We start from the raw sequence: 19,134 nt of genomic DNA, 5'->3' as shown, positions 1-19,134 counted from the left end.
ATAAAAAGCCAGGAAGCCCAGTTACATTTGGTTTTCCCATGAACAATATCTTTTTAGTAGAAGTAGGGCTCATGCAAATTCTGGGACACACTTATATGAACACAGCATTCATTGTTCATCTGAAGTTCAAGGTCAGATGGTCGAGGGTGTGGGTCCTGTGTTTTAACTGGTAATTCTCCTGAGATGGGACTAGGAGTTGTGGGAGAAAGCTGAGCAAGTAGAAAAGAGATCTGTGGGTCAAAAGGAAGTAGGGGGACTCTGGAATGTTCCTGAGGTGGTTCCAGTGCAAGCTCAGGTTGGGGGAATTTTAGGTAGCCAATCTCAGCAAGCAAGCAGATGGCACCATCAAAACACGGGTATTTGGGGTCCCCACCGGTCCCCTGTGCTCACCTTCTCCCGAGATGGCCATGAGGCTGGAGTCCGTGGGCTCGACAGGAACCACTGGAGAAAGAGAGACCCCGGGAGCAATGGGTGATGAAAGCGCCAAGGATCCCCAAGGACAGGCTGGGCAAGGGAGGAGGGATGGGGCTGGCAAAGATGTTCCCAAAGGGGCTGCTCGTCCTGCCTCTTGCACCCTAGCCCAGGACCTAGGGGTGCCCAGCAGGGCCCCCGCTCAGGAGGGGCTCCAGTCAGTGCTGGTTCTTGTGGGGAAAGTGACACCATCAGCCACAGGCTGTTGCAACCAAAGGGCTGCAAACCCTGAAGGCTTGTGGCTATGGACTGTGGTCCCCACCCGAGAAGACTGCTGTTCACACGGGATGCCAGAGAGAAAAGAGTGCTGCGCTCAGAAGGTCCATAGAGACACCACATGCACACACAACCCCCACACACGTCCACACACGCACACCTACACATGCTCATACACAAATCCACACACATATAGGCACGGACACACCCACATCCACGGCACACACAGTCACACCAACTTTCTTTTTAGCAAACACGCCAGGACTAGTTCTGAGAAAGAGACTGCAGCCCCAGGAAAGGAAGGATGCTCAGCCAAGGTGCACCTGAACTTCCATCCTCTGGTACCCACGAGGTTGGGACTGAGAGATTGTGGGGAATTTGGCAGACAAGGAATAATGCGCATAAACTTAACTCTCACTTTTTTTCATAAGACGCATGTTTTAGACTTAGAACCATCCCTTACTTTGTTCAGTAGACAGTTATGAAGAGCCCACCCTGTCCTGAAAAGTGACATAAAGAAAACAACCTCCTCTTCAGGGAGTCCCCACCTGGGCCCAGGTGGCTCCTTGGGCCGCAGGTTCTGGGGGGCAGACGGGGGAGGCAGCCAGTCTGTCCCCAAGAGGCCTCAGCCACCAAGAGGTCACCCGGCCGGAAGGGCCTTGCCCTGTCTGAGCGCTGAACCATGTCCTGCTCACAGATATAGACAGAGAGGAAGAACCCGGGGTCTTCATCATAACAGGATTAAATTCACACCTGCCTACCTAGCAAGGGCCATTTGATGCTGGCTATGGACTGAATTTATCAGAAGGAAATGGCAACCCACTTCAGTACTCTTGCCTGGAAAATCCCATGGATGGAGGAGGCTGGTAGGCTACAGTCTATGGAGTTGCAAAGAGTTGGGCCCAACTGAACAACTCCACTTCACACTTCAATGGTGTCTCTAGCTGGGGGAAGTGGACACGCCTTCAGTGCCACCGGTCACTCCAGCTCCTCAACCTAACCCTAATCCATCCACTCCCATCTGTAATCAAGGCCCTGTGGTCCAAGCAAGAGTGGCTTCCCGAAGAGGTCTTACCTCTGGGCAGGACTGTCAGCAGCTCCTCCTTGCTGGTTGTCTCTGAAAAGAAAGCATATTGGAGAAGTGGCTTTGGGGATGTTAGAAGGCTCTGGACTGGGGCATCTGAAGAAACACAGCGATGATGGTCTCTGACCAGCTCCCACCCCAGATCACCATCCCTAGCAATGACGCCAGGCCTGGGTCTTCCTACCTGGAGGCTGAACCAGACAGAAGGACGTGTCCAGAAGGTTCAGGGAAGAGTTGATACTGGACCGAGCCAAGCACTCTATGGCAGCCTTATCGCAGGTACACAGCAGGTGCTCACAGGTGTCCCTGGATTCTGTACACAGAGCAAGGACAGAGCAGATGGGAAGAGCTCACTGGGAATCCCAAGGGGTGATGCAAATGCTCAAACTGACTCCTGACTTGCCCCCCACCACCCTGCTTCTCTTGCAGTTTTCTTCAGCTCATCCACGACGGCTCCATCCCTTCCGCTGTGTGGTCCAGCCTGGGAGCCAAAGGCACTCTTCTCCCACACTCACACCCCATCCACTAGGCCACCCTACCAGCTCTGCTTTCAACCTGTCTGAATCTGATCATGCAGCCCTGGGCTTTCCTGGCAGCTCAGTGGTAAAGAATACACGTGCCAATGCAGGAGATGCAGGTTCGATTCCCGGGTTGGAACGATCCCCTGGAGAAGGGAATGGCAACCCCCACTCCACTATTCTTGCCTGGGGAATCCCACGGGCAAAGGAGCCTGGTGGGCTACAGTCCACGGGTGGCAAAGAGTCAGGTGCAACCAAGCACCTAAACAACAGCAACAACGCACCCCCACCTTCTATCCACCCCCACCGTCCTGCCTGGCTTCCAGCAGAGGCCGTACTAGGCCCCCGCCTCCTCCCCTGTTGCTCAGCCTCTTGTCACCATTGAGGGGCCAGAACAGTCTTTAGGGCTCAGGTCAAACCACGCCTTTTTGTGTGTGTTCAGAATCCTCCATCAACGTCTTCACTCAAAGTAAAAACCACTACCTCCTGTTCCTTCTCAGACCTCACCTCCTTTCACTCCTCCCTTGTCACCCCACTTCTGACCTGCTGTCCCCCTCGTTCCTGACGCACCAGGCCCCTGGAGCCCGGGTCTGCCGCGGGCCGCTTCCTCCATCTGCTCTTCTCCTGAGAAGCCACAGGCGGCTTCCCCCTCCTCTCGATCTTCACGCAACTGCCATGCTCACAGGGAGGGTTCAGCCGACTTTCTTATTAAACCCCCTCCCCAGGTCTCTCTGTGCCTCTCCTCGGATGAATTTTCCTCCCCAGATCTTAGCACCTCCTAATGCACCGTATGGTTCCTTTCTGACATTGTCAGTGTCTGACAGCGAGAGGAAATCCCCGATCAGGGCACCGCCGACATGTAGGTGATTGCCTTGCACTTGGTGGGGCGCTCAGCGTGTGCGTGTTGGGTGAGTGAGCAAACAAGCCATGGTTCCCTGGTTCACTGTGCTCCTCACCTAGTGATTTACAACCTTCCCGACGCTCCAAACACCTGCCAGTTGGCATTGCCTGGACTGAGGGGCCAGTCAAACCTGGGTTCAAACTCTGGCTTTGCCACTTGGCAGCTATGTGACTTTGGGAGAGTTATTATTTAATTTCTCTGAGCCTTTCTGTCCTTGTCTGAACACTAGGGATGACGACCCCTATCTAACAGAGTTGTTAGGACAACCAGAGTTGCTGTGTATACTATCCACGACATGTAACAGGCACTCAAAAAGGCTGGCTCTAATGCAGTACCCCATCTTGTGGTCCTCTTCCCTCTCTGCTTTGGCCTACTCCACTTCTTCTGCCAGGATTGTTCAGAGACATGAAGTAAAATCCCTGGAGTCACACAGCAGGTAAGGTGGAGAGCTGAGACTTGAACATACAAGTGTCTGATTCTTATAAACAAGCACCCCAGCCTTATTCATCCATCATGGTGTCTGCCTCCACTTCCACCATCATTGCATTCTCAACAGATGCCAGTCTCCATATTGTTTGACATTTAACACTGTTTAAAAAATTTAAATGTAACACCGTTCTACATTTAAGCATTACTTAATTTTTATAACAAATCTCTGAAGCAGGTTCTGTCCTCCCCCTTCTGAGGATCTGAGTTGTTACGTAGAAGGTCAGGGTACTCCCTCCCCGAAATCACACAATGCCTAAGTAGCAAACTATTTGCCCTCCCCAAGCTTCCAGGGTTGGTACAAGCATAGAATTGTAAATCAGATAATCTGCTGAGCAACTGTTGTTTCAAATCAGAAAGCATGCAGTGGGCCCTCTACTGCAGGCAAGGTGCAGTTGCCACAGATCTGGCGGGGCTGCAAGTGCCCACAGAGATGCAGGCAGTGGTGACGATGAGGAGGGTGGACCCTGGGAGCCCGGGCCTGGAGTCTCTGAACTGTCATTTCTCAGCCCAGTCTCCTGGGACACCTGGAGACGCTCACCACACGAGATACTCTTGCTGACGCAGTTGACATCTGTGCTAAGCTTGGCAGGGTCTTGCAGACAGTCCATCTCAGCGGCCTCCTCGTAGCACCTGCGATGCTGGAAGCAGCAGCTGCGGCAGGAAGGATCGGAATGAGAGTGTGGGTTAGAACACGGGCAGGCAGCACGCCATCATTCAGCGTCTCCGGACGGTTCCTGGCAGTGACCTGTTTCAGTCCTCAGTGTGTGCGCACACACATCATATTTGGATTTGAATTGCGTTACCCATGCGGCAGGTGATGTTATTGCTGTCAGCATTTACATACTTGAAAACTGAGACACACGGAGCTCTGTAACTTGCCAGGGTCAAGATTGATCACAGAGAGAGGCTGACATCAAACAACTGAGTCAGGTGGCTCTTGTAGAGCAAGCAGGAGGACGGTGGAGCCCGATGCAAAGAGGGAAAAACACACAGGCAGCTGATGGCCTTGGGCAAGCTGCCGTTTCTGACACTACCTAACATAAAAATCTGGTAAGGTCAATAGAATGTCAATATAGACCCTACCATGCGGTAAACACTCAATAAAACTACAGCAATTATTTTTGGGCTCTGACGAGCAAGTTCAAGGTGGAAATAATCTGTCTCCCAGAAGTCTGGAAATTCCCACCTCCATCAATTGCACTGTGTAAAGTCACTGAAATTGGGTGTGATGCACCGCTCTGCCAGTTTCGGTCATCAATGCCTTGATCATTCACATAGTGATGAATTGCTGCTTTATTTTTTTGACTTCTAGGTCTGCTCAGTATTTTAATAACTAAAAGAAGTGGCAAGAGACGACCTGAAAGGAAAACACGTTCCCAGAAATGGTCCTGGCACCATGCCCCAAATGGAATCAGTTTCTCCCTTTCTGAATGTCAGTGAGCTGGCTTGTGGTCCCAGGGATGGAAGACTGCCCTCTGGTCCAGAAACAGCTTACACCAATGGGAATCCTTTCCTACCTTCTGGGAGTCTGTGTAGATGAAGGCACACACTCCATCACCCTGGATTTGGGCGCAAATATAGCACCAGTGGGGCTTCCCAGGCGGCACCAGTGGAAAAGAACCCACCTGCTAGTGCAGGAGACATAAGAGACACAGGTTCGAATCCTGGGCCTGGAGAATCCCATGGACAGAGGAGCCTGGCGGGCTATGGTCCAAAGGGTCACAAAGAGTCGGACACGACTGAAGTGACTTAGCACGCATGCATAATACCAGTGAGGTGTGGACATGGTCCCAGAGTAAAGGTGAGACGTGGGTTCAGTTTCCCACTTCCACACTGCTGCAGTTTCCATGGCTCTGATTTCTGCTATAATATGACTGCTAGTAGTAGTGGTGGTACTTCCACTACTGCTACTTCTCTTTCTACTTTAACTACTACGGCTACCTCTACTACTGCTACTGTTACTCCTACTATTACTAACCCAACCCCTAAACCCTAGTAGCACTTTTATTAGTACTGCAGCTATTGCTACTACTATTCTTATTACTACAGCTCCTACAGCGACTGTTCTACTACTGTTGTTACTACTACCAACACCAATACCATCGCAGGTGTACGAGTACTGCTTCTGTTGCTATCGCTGCTATTACTATTAATACTACTGTAGCTACTATGACAGCTGTTACTACTAATATTGTTGCTACTACTATCATCACTACTAATGCAGCACTACTAATCTTGTTGCTGTTGTTATCAATCACTAATACCCTTGAAAACAGTAAGTCAGGCAGATTTCCATCACATTAGCTTGTATTTGGTCGTGTGATCCTAAATAATAACTCTATGAGGTACGTGTTTTTATTACCTCCATTTAATAGACAAATAAACTGGAACATAAGAAAGTAAAATAATTTGCCCAAGGTCAGGTCCCTAAGGAACAGAAAATGGGAGTTACTGGGTTATAGGTGATCTGCTTAAAACTCTAACATGCGTGCAGCCTCAGTCGCTCAGTTGTGTCAGACTCTTTGTGACCCCATGGACTGTAACCCACCAGGCTCTTCTGTCCTTGGGGTTTTCAGGCTAGAATACTGGAATGAGTTGCCATTTCCTGCTCTAGGGCATCTTCCCAACCCAAGGATCCAACTCAAGCTTCCTGAGTCTCCTGCATTGCAGGCAGATTCTTTACCACTGAGCCATCAGGAAAGCCCCAAACTCTAACAGATATCAGCACATTGTCCTAAGTGACCCTCCTGCTACCAGTAGCTATTTGCCGTATCCTTGCTAATGCTGAATGCGTCTAAGATTTCAAATTATATTGCACACGCCCATATACACCTGCACACAGAAGCACGGACCAGGGAGCCTTCTGCACCTGAGCTCTGCCCAAGGCTCAGCCGGGCCTCCATGAGCTCACCTTTGGTTTTGCTCACCTGTCAGACTGGTCCACAGGCAGCCCTTCCATCTCAAACCTGCAGGCACAGCCGTAGTCCTCGAAGTCCCGGGGGCAGAGCCCAGCCACGCACCTCATACCATTCACGAACTGGAGCAGCGCAGGGAAGTTGGTGAAGACGGCCTGCAGCCAGGTGAAGTGGGAGCCCAGGCAGTCTGGGGGAGGGGAGCAGGGTGCACCAGGAGCCAGAGTTGAGGAGGGAGCCCCCTTCTGAGGGGGATAGAACCTCCTCACCTACTAAGCACCCACTGCATACTCAGGACTTCTAGACAATTGAAGGGTGGTGGGTTTACAAGCTGCGGTCCCTGTTGGTTGCCTCCCAACAGCCATTCATCCTTCTGCCTTACCAACAAAACTGAAAAGTACTCAAGGAAGGCAAGCCTCCTTCCGAAGCCCCTAGGGATGTTTAATAATTATTCTCAGCTCAACATGGTAATCTCAAGCTTCTATGATAAGGTTGGTCTAGGGCTGACCATGAAAACCATGTATGACCCAAAAAACTTCAGGGGTAGTCAGTTAGAAGCTTTGGAGAAATATTCCTTTCCTAATAAAGCATAAAGACATAGAAGAGGGCCTTTCTGACCTACAATTTTCTTCTTCCTTGAATGTGGTGAGGATATGCTGGGCTGGAACTGCAGTAACCACTTTGCAACCATGAGGCCTCATATCTGAAGCTGAAAAACTATTATGTCCAAGGGAGCAGTGGGGCAAGATAAAACGAGCCTGCTGGGTCTCAGATGCCTGTTTTGAGCTACTATATCAGTCCTTGTGCCTTCAGACGGCTCATGTGAGATCATTAAATGTCTTTATTATTTAAGTCCCTACTAGTTTCCTGAATGGATCCCAAATGATACAGTCATAGCAATAAAGAACTATAAATCAGCCCAAGGGGGAAAAAAAAAAGGAGTATAGACACTAATAATCTGGGGTTACCTGTTATGTGCCAAAAACAGTTAGATGCTTTAAATAGCGCAGTAGTTAAAATTGATGGAGTGAGTAATGCTATGAAAAGCTTTCACGGTCAATGATCCCATAAATGTCTTGTTCATTCTGAAAGACAGACCCTATTCTGTCACCTCCCTTTCACAGGTAAAAAAACCAAAGGTCAGAGATACGCCTGAGGTATCCACCAGCGATGATGACTTGTCCCAAACAAAATGTTCTTGCAAACGTCATCAGCTTTATGACTCTACATCTCATGCTCACTCTCTCTGCCTGGGGGATCATTAAATACTTAATGAGATGATCCCGTAGCACCAATTTAAATGCACAGGGTGATCAAAAAGAGCTTCAGTTCAGTTCAGTCGCTCAGTCGTGTCCGACTCTTTGCAACTCCATGGACTGCAGCACGCCAGGCCTCCCTGTCCATCACCAACTCCCGGAGCTTACTCAAACTCATGTCCATTGAGTTGGTGATGCCATCCAACCATCTCATCCTCTGTCATCCCCTTCTCCTCCTGTCTTCAATCTTTCCCAGCATCAGGGTCTTTTCCAATGAGTAAGTTCTTCCCATCAGGTGGCCAAAGTATTGGAGTTTCAGCTTCAACATCAGTCCTTCCAATGAATATTCGGAACTGATTTCCTTTAGGATGGACTGCTTGGATCTCCTTGCAGTCCAAGGGACTCTCAAGCATCTTCTCCAACACCACAGTTCAAAAGCATCAGTTCTTCAGTGCTCAGCTTTCTTTTGGGGAGATCCAAAGTTGTGAGGATCACATCCACCTTAACTGTTCACCACTCTGCTAGTTTCTTCCTACCTCATTCAAACTTCCCTACCCATGTTTTGTTTCCACACAGTCTAATCAGAAACATGATAAAAGGTTCTACGTTGATAGGAAAAGTCCACCTAGGGTTTACATGTGTGCGTGTGTATGTGTGTGTGTGTTTATGGAAACATGCATTTTCATTCAAGACCTGCACTTAGTCATTTATACATTTTAAGTGCACTTTTAAACCTAGCATAGTCTAATCTAATAGGCAACACAGAGCCACCTTGCTTGTGTCCATCATATAATAATCTTGTTTTGGGTACTTTTAGTTATTAAGGCTAGGAATCATCACAGCACCCGCAGCATCGTGCAATTGGTAGTCACATAATAGATATAGAACTGATCCAAGGAATGTTTCTCAAACTTTATGTATAGTTACTGGTTGAGAAGGAAATATAAAACTACTCCGGTGTAAGAGGACCAAGCTCTGGACCCAGAGAAGACCTTGTCCCTTCTGGTTGTGTGGCTGGGCAATTCCCTCAACTCCTTTGCCTGGAAAAGAGGGATGCCATTCCCCTTCTGACCAGGCTGTGGTCAGTGAGGATGAATGAAGCACAACGAAACCACCTCGTCCCTCGGTGACTCACCCTACGATAAAAGGTGCTACCATTCACATCAGAATCTGATCATGTTGTTCGGAGCTTGCAGGGGAGGCCGTGGGAGCTCAGAGGGCAGACCCCCAAGTCCTGTTAATTTCCTTAGATTTCCCACACACACACCCATGCCCTAACACCCAGGGGATAAAAGCAAATTCAGATTTAACTCACCAAAAATTTCGGCCACACCTTCCACATTTTTAAACATCCCATTGAAGAAAGTCATATCTAAGTGGAAGGAAGAGATACTACATTAGAGTTGGGTTCTCCCCTATCCTTTCCCTGTCCACCCTCTTCAGGAAGAGTGAGTAAAACTCCTTCTCTTAGGATAGATTTGACCTTGGGCTAACTTTCTAGTAACACAGGTTGCCATGGAAACCTGATAAGATAAAACCTGAGCTGTGTTGTTATCGTTCAGTCTCTCAGTAGTGTCTGACTCTGTGACCCTGTGGATTGCAGCATGCCAGGCTTCCCTGTCCTTCACCATCTCCTGGAGGTTTCTCAAATTCATGTCTGTTGAGTCAGTGATGCCATCCAACCACCTCATCCTCTGTTGTCCCCTCTCCTCCTGACTCCAATCTTTCCCAGCATCAGGGTCTTTCCAATGATGGAAAAGACTTCCAACTCCAAGTCGGCCCTTCACAACAATACTCAGTAATGAAAAAGACCCCTGGATGGTGAGGTCTGTCTGCACTGGTAGAAACTATGGCTGAACTACAAACACCTGGCAGGAAGTCATCATTTTGGGTCTCCATCACTGTGACGACTTTTGAATTGGGCATCGTCCCTTCTGGGCATTTTAGAAATTATACTTAGGGCTGGTTACTAGGTATACTGACTTCTATGGAGAATGCAGCTTCGAGGTTAAAGCAGGTCTGGGGCTGCTCCAGGTGAGCCCCTTGGTCTGAGCTGTTACTTAGGATCTCCTGGCCTGCCGTGTAGATCGACGCCAGGGCTTCTCCTGTTAAAGAAGAGTGGCTGGCATGGCCTGCTAGCACACTGTGCTTCCTGACTTTGATCCTTCTAAAAGCCAAGTGTGGCTTGTGAGTCTAAACATCTACCTGAAGAAGACCTCCTCCTGGGCATTGCACTTCCCATGAGGGTTGTGCCATGGGAGAGAGGCCACGAACATGTGTCTGGATGGGACTGGTCACTTAGCTGCATGGGTTCATGTATAAATAATTTGGTTGACTCCACTTATCTCTCTGAAAGGTCAGAAACGAACCCTTAGTTCAGGGTAAACCTCACCAGCTAGTTCACTATGTACTCTCTTCTTCAACAATGGCTGTATAAGAACCCACCTGAGAACTCTTTACAATCCAGCACCAGGAAAACCCTCCCTTCTCCAAGGAACAACTACAGATCCCCTTTTCTGATAACCTGAGCCCTTTTTGCTCTTTCAAGACAATTACTGTGTAACCCTGATTGATTCGCCCATTTCCTTCCTTTACCTGGTTGCCCCTTCCAGCTGACCCGTGTCTTTCAATAAGAGTTTTTAGTGCTTTGTCTCAAAGGAGAGCCCTATGGTGCATCAGACACCAGAATTAACTGTGAGGGAGATGCTTTGCAGTCTTACTCAAATCACTGTACCGTCAAATGCCATAGCACTAAGCAACTTAGGGTATATTCAGAAGGGATCAGTCTCTCTGCCAATATCCTAGACAGCTTGCTACCCAGCTAGGTCTCCTAAGAAAAGAGCAAAGGATCCTTACTGATATTTTCTGAGAGTCCCAGAGGCAGCTCATGTGGAAGGTGTGGGGTGTCAAGAGGGTGGCCCCCTATAAACGAGGAGAAGAACAAGGTTAGTACAAACACAGGCACCCCCACATGCTGGGGAGGGCTGGGAGGCGGCAGCAGGGAGAGCAATAAGGATGCAGGCAAGTTGAATTCTACACCTGTTTTTCTAGTGCCTGGAGTGACCAGGAGGGCCCAGTGTTTTATACTGGTTGGTCTTAAGGGAGTAGTCTTCTGGTTTGGGATGGTGATTTTGAGACTTATCTTGAAGCTGTTGTTTCATACGAAGCATACAATTTTAACTTACATGGCATGTTTGTTTGGAGTTTCTTGAGATGAAGGATTGGTGGAAATAAAAACAGATACAGGAAAGACCCCAAACGCCAAGTAGTTTATAATTGAGGACAGGCTACCAGCATCACTCTCACCTGGGATGCAAGCTCAGTAAAAACTATGGTCCTTGTGCCCTCACTCAGGTCTGATCCCGCAGTCTTACTCCAGTGTAAATATCAGAAGTAGATATTTTTAATAAGCTCCTCAGCTGGTTTGAAAGCTGCAGGTCTAGAAACTGCGCTTTGAGGAACGTTGCTTGGGGAGAAGGTGATGATAGGGTGGAAGACCTCTGTTGCTGATCAGTCACTAAGTTGTGTCCGATTCCTTGTGACCTCATGGACTGCAGCACCCCAGGCTCCTCTGTCCTTCACTATCTTCCGAGTTTGCTCAGATTTATGTCCATTGAGTTGATGATGCTATCCAGCCATCTTCTCCTCTGTCGTCCCCTTCTCCTCCTGCCTTCAATCTTTCCCAGCATCAGGGTCTTTTCCAATGAGTCAGTTCTTCCCATCGGATGGCCAAAGTACTGAAGCTTCAGCGTCAGCATCAGTCCTTCCAATGAATATTCAAGGTTGATTTCCTTTAGATTTGACAGGTTTGATCTCCTTGCTGTCCAAGGGACTCTCAAGAGTCTTCTCTAGCACCACAATTCAAAAGCAGAAATTATTCAGTGCTCAACCTTCTTTATGGTCCAACTCTCACATCTGTACTTGACTACTGGAAAAACCATAGTTTTGACTATATGGACCATTGTTGGCAAAGTGATATCTCTGCTTTTTGATACACTGTCTAGGTTCTTCATAGCAAGGAGTTTACTTAGATGGCTTTAGGGTTTGAACATACTCTTGAGAGTCCCTTGGGCTGCTAGGAGATCAAACCAGTCAATCTAGTTTGAAGGGGCAAGGCAGCGACTGCGGGTCAAAGAGGCCATCACACTCCAAGGGAATCAGCAAAGCAAAGGACAGCGGCTTTGCTGTCTGCAGGGGGGGAGATGCACTGTTGGGTGGAGAGGCCTTCGCTCACTGGTCCCCTTGCCCTTTGCTCTCCTTGGTGCCCACCTCAACCCCCATCCCCCACATCCATGCTCAAAATGTGGATTAACCCTCAAGCTTATCACTAATGTTTGCTTTCCATCACTCACCTGGCAAGAAGATAAAAATACTAATAAGTAAAACAAATGGAATTTGGCAAGACGGCCCAGGGTTCATGTGTGTGTGTGCGCACGTTCAGTCGTGTCCCACTCTTTGCAACCCCATGGACTGTAGACCAGCTGGCTCCTCTGCCCATGGGATTTTCCAGACCAGAATACCGGAATGAGTTGCCATTTTCTTCTCCAGGGGATATTTCCGACCCAAGGATGGAACACAAGTCTCTTTGCGTCTCTTGCATGACAGGTGGATTCTTTTTTTTTTTTTTTTTTTTTGAGGCTAATTACTTTACAATATTGTAGTGGTTTTTGCCAAGCATCGACATGAATCAGCCACGGGCACACATGTGTTCCCATCCAGAACCTCCCTCCCACCTTCCTCCCCATCCCATTCCCCAGGGTCATCCCAGGGCACCAGCCCTGAGCACCGACAGGTGGATTCTTTACCACTAGCACCATCTGGGAAACCCCAGTGTTCATAGTAAATATATACAAAGCCAGAAATACAGTCAAATACTAGTACTTACCGCAGTGTGGGGCCATCAGCATTCCTAGGAGGAGAAGCACAATCATGGCAACAGAGCAAAGGGAGGGACCTTGGCATCAACTGGCACAGTGTCCTGGGAAAGAAGTCAGCAGAGCATGGTGAGTATGCTTTCAGAAACCAGGACACGAGACCCCACAGGACCTGTTTGTCCTAAAATGCAGTGCAGGAAAAGGAGAAAGGCCCGAAAGTGATCCTGTCCCAGGCTTGCAAGCGGCTTAACTAACAGTAATGAGACCGGCGGGACCATGGACTCTTTCCTGCAATGCTGCAATGCTCGCACCTGGACACACCTCTCCTCGAACAACTAAATATTAGTACAAAGACACTGTAAGAAACTAAAAATAACTGTGTGCATGCTCAGTTGGAGCAAATGCTGGACCCAAAAGACAGAAAGAGACCAAAAACCCCAGCTGCCAGTTTTGAAGAGCCTGGAGTATAAAAACAGTGTGTCGGGAGCAAAAACAGGATACTGGGCATGCTCACCACACACACACACACACACACACACACACACACACACACACACACACCACCCAAAGGGGAGGCAAACCACCTAAGCCACCTCTTTGGCCCGACCCCTGGACATACGTCTATCCTCACCCCCCATATAAGGAGCAAATTCACTCACCCCTCCTGGAGCCAGCAAGCAAGGGAAACTGTTGCTTGTTTTTGCTCTCGCCTGCTACCTCAGAGCCCCCAACAAAGCCGTGCCTGAATTCCTTGTTTAGCCTGTATTCAATTTTTATTGACTGGGGAAGGCGAAGCACCCTGGTCCGTAAGAGTATGAAGTAAAGAGATCACATTCCCTCTTTGAAACTCAGTTTATCCATCTGTAAAATGGAAACGTCACCGGGCACTCCTTTGAGGACATAGTTGTGCTCTCATTTATTTATCACTAAATTGATGGTCATTTGTTGTGTGCCAGGCACGTAGCAAGGATGCAGGAGAGCAAAGTGAAGCAAACACACCTTACCTGTGAGTGGTTCACGGACTTTGGGGAAAGGCAGCAATTTAACAAGCACTATAGTTTGACTTTTGTAAACTGAGTTTTGAGGAACCTATGTGTGTGTCCAGCAGCATTCTCAGCAGTATTCTTTTTTTTTAACTTTTTAATCCATTTTTAAGTTGAAGTGTAGGTAGTTTACAATATTATTTTAGTTTTGGGAGTACAGCAAAATGACTCAGTGATTTATAATCTATATATATACTTTCAGATTCTTTTCCATTATAGGCTATTATAAGATATTGATATGGTTCCCTGTGCTATACAGTAGGTTTTTGTTTATCTATTTTATATATAGTAGTGTGTATCTGTTAATCCCAAATTCCTAATCTATCTCCTCCCACCAATCTCATTTGGTAACCACAAGTTTGTTCTCCATGTCTGTGGGTCTATTTTGGCTTTGCAAATAAGTTCATTTATATAATCTTTTAAGATTCCACGTGTAAGTGATATCATGGGATATTTTTCAGCAGGATGACTCTGAACCTTCGTACCAGCATCGCAGGATAAATCCGCCCCCGGTGGCACTGCCCTTTAGCAAACAGTGCTTTTCCTGCAGCAGCTCCATCTTTCTTCCCTTTGGCTTCTGAGTCATTTGAATACTTCTTGGCAAAAAGTACGGGTGGGTTCAGGAAGCTGCCACATTTCAGCTCTAGCTGCCCTGTGATCTGAGCACTAAATGTACTTCAGTAGTCACTCACTGCCTATCAACTCAAGTGGGTCAACTGTTATTTAACAGGGAAGGAACAATTTAAAGGCCAGGGGGATTTAGGATGATTTTAGCTCCTTGGGAATCTAACTCCCAAAGGATTGTGACTTATACATATTCTGCTTTAGAATATGTTTTGTGTTTATTTATTTTAATCGGTGGCTAATTTTAAAATATCATGCTGGTCTTTGCCATACATTGACATGAATCAGCCACGGGTAAACACGTGTCCCGCGTCCTGAATCCCCTCCCACCGCCTCCCCGTCCCACCCCTCAGGGTTGTTCCAGTGCTTCAGCTTTGAGTGTCCTGTTTCATGAACTTGGACTGGTCATCTCTTTCACGTATGGTAATATACATGTTTCAATGCTATTCTCTCACATCATCCCACCCTCGCCCTCTCCCACAGAGTCCTAAAGTCTGTAGAACATGCTTTTAGGACAAAGTCTGAATGGTAATACAGAGTGATCATGCTACCCCAGTGGCACACACAGGGCTGCTAAATACGGTTGTGCGTATTGTGCACTGTGCCAAGGAGTTGTGTGTGCCAACGGGATAAGGAGGGGTTGAAATGCAGCCAGGGCTCAACTCCCAAGCTTGCCTTCTGCAGAGCTACATCAGCCTGGAGGAAGGGACACTTTCTGCAATTTATTCTCCCAGAGGCAAAGGCTTCCCAGTGTCCTGGTGGCCTGGCATAGGTACCTAGGTCCGTGGTGGGCCACCCTACTTGTGGGCAGGCCTTGGTATTGGGGAAGGTGTCCCAGAGGAGAAGACATTTGTAGGCCAGAGGATCTCTACTCTGTGAACTTGCTCCAGGACCCCCAGCACAGCCTCTGCTGGCTGTAAGATAAATGTTTGCTGAATGAATGTAGAAGGAGAGGGTGAGAGGTTTTTGAGATTCACACTCAACTGACGCATTCTCTAATATTCTGCTTCTTATCTGTCAGACACAATTCTCTGCTTATAATCTTTTTTAACCAGTTAAGTTCTTACGGCAGGTTAACTTTCAAGGTTGGACAGACCCTCTGATTGCCCTGGCTCTTCTGCTAGAAAGTGGTATGTCCTGGGAACTCTGTGGGTGGCAGCTAAAAGCATTTCTGGGACCCACAAAGTCATACCCCCATGACCGAGGCTGAGGGTGTTGATGTCACACTACCAGGCACTTACTGAGTCTGATTTTTAATTGTTATCATCACCCAGCAAGAGGATGCCAAAGATTTGAGCTCAGAAGAGGAAGTGGAATCATCTAGTCTGAACTTTCTTTTTACAGATGAGATCGGTGAGACTTCGAGACTGGCCGTTTATGGTAAAATATGCTTCACTTCCCAGATTCCAGAGCTCATTATATTAACAATATAACTCAGGAGGTGTTGTAGGGACTGAATGAGTTAATCCATGACCATGCCCGACACTTATAAGTGCCTGATGGAGAGAAATGGCCCCAAATCATCAGTAATTACAACGATGGCGTCCAGCACCAGTAAAGGCTCAAGAAATAGCTATTGCAATGAAGGTTCCAATTCCCTGTTGGAGTAGAAACCCCTGTCTGGTGAAATGCAGGAGGGGGTCCGCTTAGCACCATGGATGTTGTTTTTTCCCTCTTGTGAAGCTCATTTCAGGGAGATAGTCTCCTGAGTAGTCCTGACAGTCAGAGAACAGGCGAGGGTGAGGTTTATTGGAACTGCAGCTATATTTATTGGATTTTCAAGCATATATTTTATTAGACTGCATATGAACAGAAATGACCTTATTACAGACGTAACCATGACTCAGCTCTAAGATTTTTTAAAGTAGGTTATGGCTGGGGCTGCAGGGTGTTGGTGTTTAATGGGACAGAGTTTCCATTGGGGAAGGTGAAAATTCTGGAGGTGATGGAAGTAATGCTAGCACAACAATGTGAATGAACTTAAAAATGGTTTAAATGATAAATTATATGTTACGTATATTTTACTACAATTGAAAACAAAGTTATAAACCCCAGCACCTCATTCCTTTACACGCTACCTTTCACCGACTGGGTCATTCTTCGTGTTGGGTCTCCATCAGCACTAAGCTGCAGAGGGAAAGCTTGGGAGTTGCGCCCTGGCTGCCTTTCAGCCTCTACTTGCCCCATCGGCGCACACAACACCTTTGCACAGTGCACGACGCATACAGCAGTATTTGGCAGCCCTGACCACTCTGTATTATCATTCAAACTTAGTCCTAAGAACATGACATGCAGAATATGTGTAAGTCAACCATCCATCTCTCATGCCTTTGGAAGTCAGATTTCCAGACAGCTAAAACAATTCCAATGCTAGAACTTTCTAGGTGGGGAACCAAGGCTCAGAGAGGCCTGGGAACATGCCAAGGCTGCCTTTGCCAAAAGGCACCCCTGCAGGGACACCAGGGCAGCACCAGAGGCAAGAATCAAACTGAGGCCAGCCAGTCCAACTTAAGTCTTTGGTCCAGGTGTTTTCCCCTAAACTGTGATGCTGGTCATTAAATTCCAAATAAGCAGCCTCGTCATTTTGTTCACTGTATAACTGTTGAAGTTTTTGACAGTACTAACTTGGGAGGCCCCCAGAGTGGCAGCTACTTGCCAGAGTGTGGTGTGATGCTGCAGCTGACGGCCCCCAACTGGGGGCCAAGAAAAGGAAAACCGTGGTGTGCCCAGAGGTGATGGCACGTGCTCAGCCCTGAGCAACGGGGAGGGGGCTTGAAATGTGGGGGCAGGGGACACGCACATTAGAATCTGGTTGGGGGGTACAGCTCAGAGCCGCTGCAAAAATCCAGCATCCGCCTGCTGGAATCCAGCCTCCTTCGGCTGGCAGAGGCAGGTGACCTTGGGGGTGGACTGAGTTCACCTGGAGGCAAACTGCCTTTTCTTACTTTGCCCAAGAAAGCCTCTGGGGCTGTCAGTGACCCCAGGGCAGTACTGTCTTGTGGGACTATTGGTCTGCATGCACTGGCGGCCAGACTCACCAAAATGTCCCCTGCAGACTGATGCCACCCCCTCTAGGATGTGTCTAAGAGCAAAGCCTTTCTAGCCGGACAGACCTGGGATGGAGCTGGCAGGTGGGGCTTCCAGCTCTGCCTCTCGCTTCGTGAGTGCCCTGAGCGGGACACTGAAGCGGCCTGTGCTCATCTTCCTGGCCAGTACATCTTCCTCAGGACGTGGTTAGGCCTGAATGAAGTCATCCTGGTCAAGTAGGGACATTCCTGGCCACTAACTGGGTGCTCAGTAAGGCTGGCCTAGGATTAACTCTTATTTTATTTCCACATCAGCTGCCCTCGGGAGGGACAATGGCCCACACAGATGTGTTGGACTCTCACCGATGTGTTGTGCTGGATTTTTTTCCCCCAGGTGAATTCACCAGATGTTGTTCTCTGGCATCGCATCTCTTTGTACAAGGGTTCAGGATGCCTTGGAGTTGCTGCCTACATCTTGGAGTAGCATCCAGGTCTCAGGTCTCAGATATCCCTTGAAAGCATCTCCCTCCTCCCTCTCTTCCTCCATCCTCACCCTCCTCCCTCCCTACATCCTTCCCTGTCTTCTTCCATCCCTAACCCTCTCCCCCCGTCCCTCCCTGCCTCCCTCTCCCCCTCCACTACACCATCAGGAGAAGGGGCTGCCTACCGTGAAGGTCCCACTGGAAAGCCGTTGAATGAATGACGCCTGGCTTTGAACAGGATGGGGACTGAGTCCTTTATACCCCAGGGAAAGACCCTTTGTCATGCGACCCTCCTCCCCCTCCTCACATCAAGAGGACAGCCTTTCATGAACCTGGCAGGCGGGCTGCCTCTGTGGGGGAGGAGGAATTATAATGCTCTGGCTTAGAGCAGATGGAGGCTCCATATTAAGGGGCCCACCCTGAACCTCAGAGGAGACCCAGGCTCTAATTAGAGAACAATGGCTCCCCTGTTCCACGCCCCCCAGCTCACCTCAAAGGCTTGGAGGCCCAGAGATTATGTCTTGGGGTCATCAGGAGAGCTCTGATGAAACTCACACGGGCCCTCCTTCAGGAGAAGGGCCGGCTTTGTCTGCTCTAGTTAATTTCCCAGTGAGAGGATCTCTGGGGGTGATTCTTCTTCTATGTTTCTGGCCTCGGGCCTGGGAATTTGATACCTCTAGGGGTTTTCTGCGCAAGAGGTAGGGTAGGGCAAGATGAGGCTTCGTAATCAGACATCCTAGGTTCCCTGCCCGCTCTGCTTATTCATTCCAAGTGGGGCATGGAGCTTGTTACTGCTCAGCCTTGGTTCTGTATCCATGGGGAGTAATCCTACCAGGACCATGAGGATGAGGTGAGCCAGGTACAGTGAGTGGATGGCATCCTAGTTCCTTCTCTTTCCTTCACAGCCCCATTGGGAATCGTTTCCTTTCCATATTTAACAAGGAACAATAACATTTACTGAATGCCTGTTACATACTGCAAGTATTTCTCAGGGATTTTGTCTTTTTCATCCCAGTAGCAGTGGGATGCAGCACTAGCTCCGTTTTGCAGATGAGATGAACAGTGAATGCATTAGTCTGAGTTCAAGTACGATGGGATCATTCTTGGTGTCCAGGTGAGCCCGGCTGCGAACTCTGTGAGCTGTTCCCTCCATCACTGCCTCCTGGAGAACCAGGGCCCATCCAACAGTCAAATCTGGGAAGAACTGAGCCTTTACAAAACCCACTGAAGGGTTTCTT

The 19,134-nt window shown here is 48.4% G+C and overlaps 1 protein-coding gene across 1 annotated transcript in view; it reads right to left on the bottom strand.

The window, feature by feature from the left end:
* OC90 (otoconin 90) overlaps positions 1 to 18,147 on the bottom strand; it is a 29,273-nt gene extending 11,126 nt beyond the window's left edge. Inside the window, exons 1-9 of the mRNA XM_027973491.3 lie at positions 18,082 to 18,147; positions 12,733 to 12,825; positions 10,704 to 10,769; positions 9,163 to 9,219; positions 6,607 to 6,781; positions 4,218 to 4,330; positions 1,956 to 2,084; positions 1,763 to 1,804; positions 391 to 441 (exon numbers count right to left, since the gene is read on the bottom strand). Of these exons, the coding sequence (XP_027829292.2) occupies positions 391 to 441; positions 1,763 to 1,804; positions 1,956 to 2,084; positions 4,218 to 4,330; positions 6,607 to 6,781; positions 9,163 to 9,219; positions 10,704 to 10,769; positions 12,733 to 12,778 (679 nt within the window). The 5' untranslated portion in view covers positions 12,779 to 12,825; positions 18,082 to 18,147. The remainder of the gene's footprint in view (positions 1 to 390; positions 442 to 1,762; positions 1,805 to 1,955; positions 2,085 to 4,217; positions 4,331 to 6,606; positions 6,782 to 9,162; positions 9,220 to 10,703; positions 10,770 to 12,732; positions 12,826 to 18,081) is intronic.
* Between the last annotated feature and the right edge of the window lie 987 nt (positions 18,148 to 19,134).

This window comes from Ovis aries, chromosome 9 (genome assembly GCF_016772045.2).
Source record: "Ovis aries strain OAR_USU_Benz2616 breed Rambouillet chromosome 9, ARS-UI_Ramb_v3.0, whole genome shotgun sequence".
Lineage (NCBI taxonomy): Eukaryota > Metazoa > Chordata > Mammalia > Artiodactyla > Bovidae > Ovis > Ovis aries.
The sequence above is the reverse complement of the archived record's forward strand: the minus strand, read 5'-3'. Positions and strand labels throughout refer to the sequence as shown.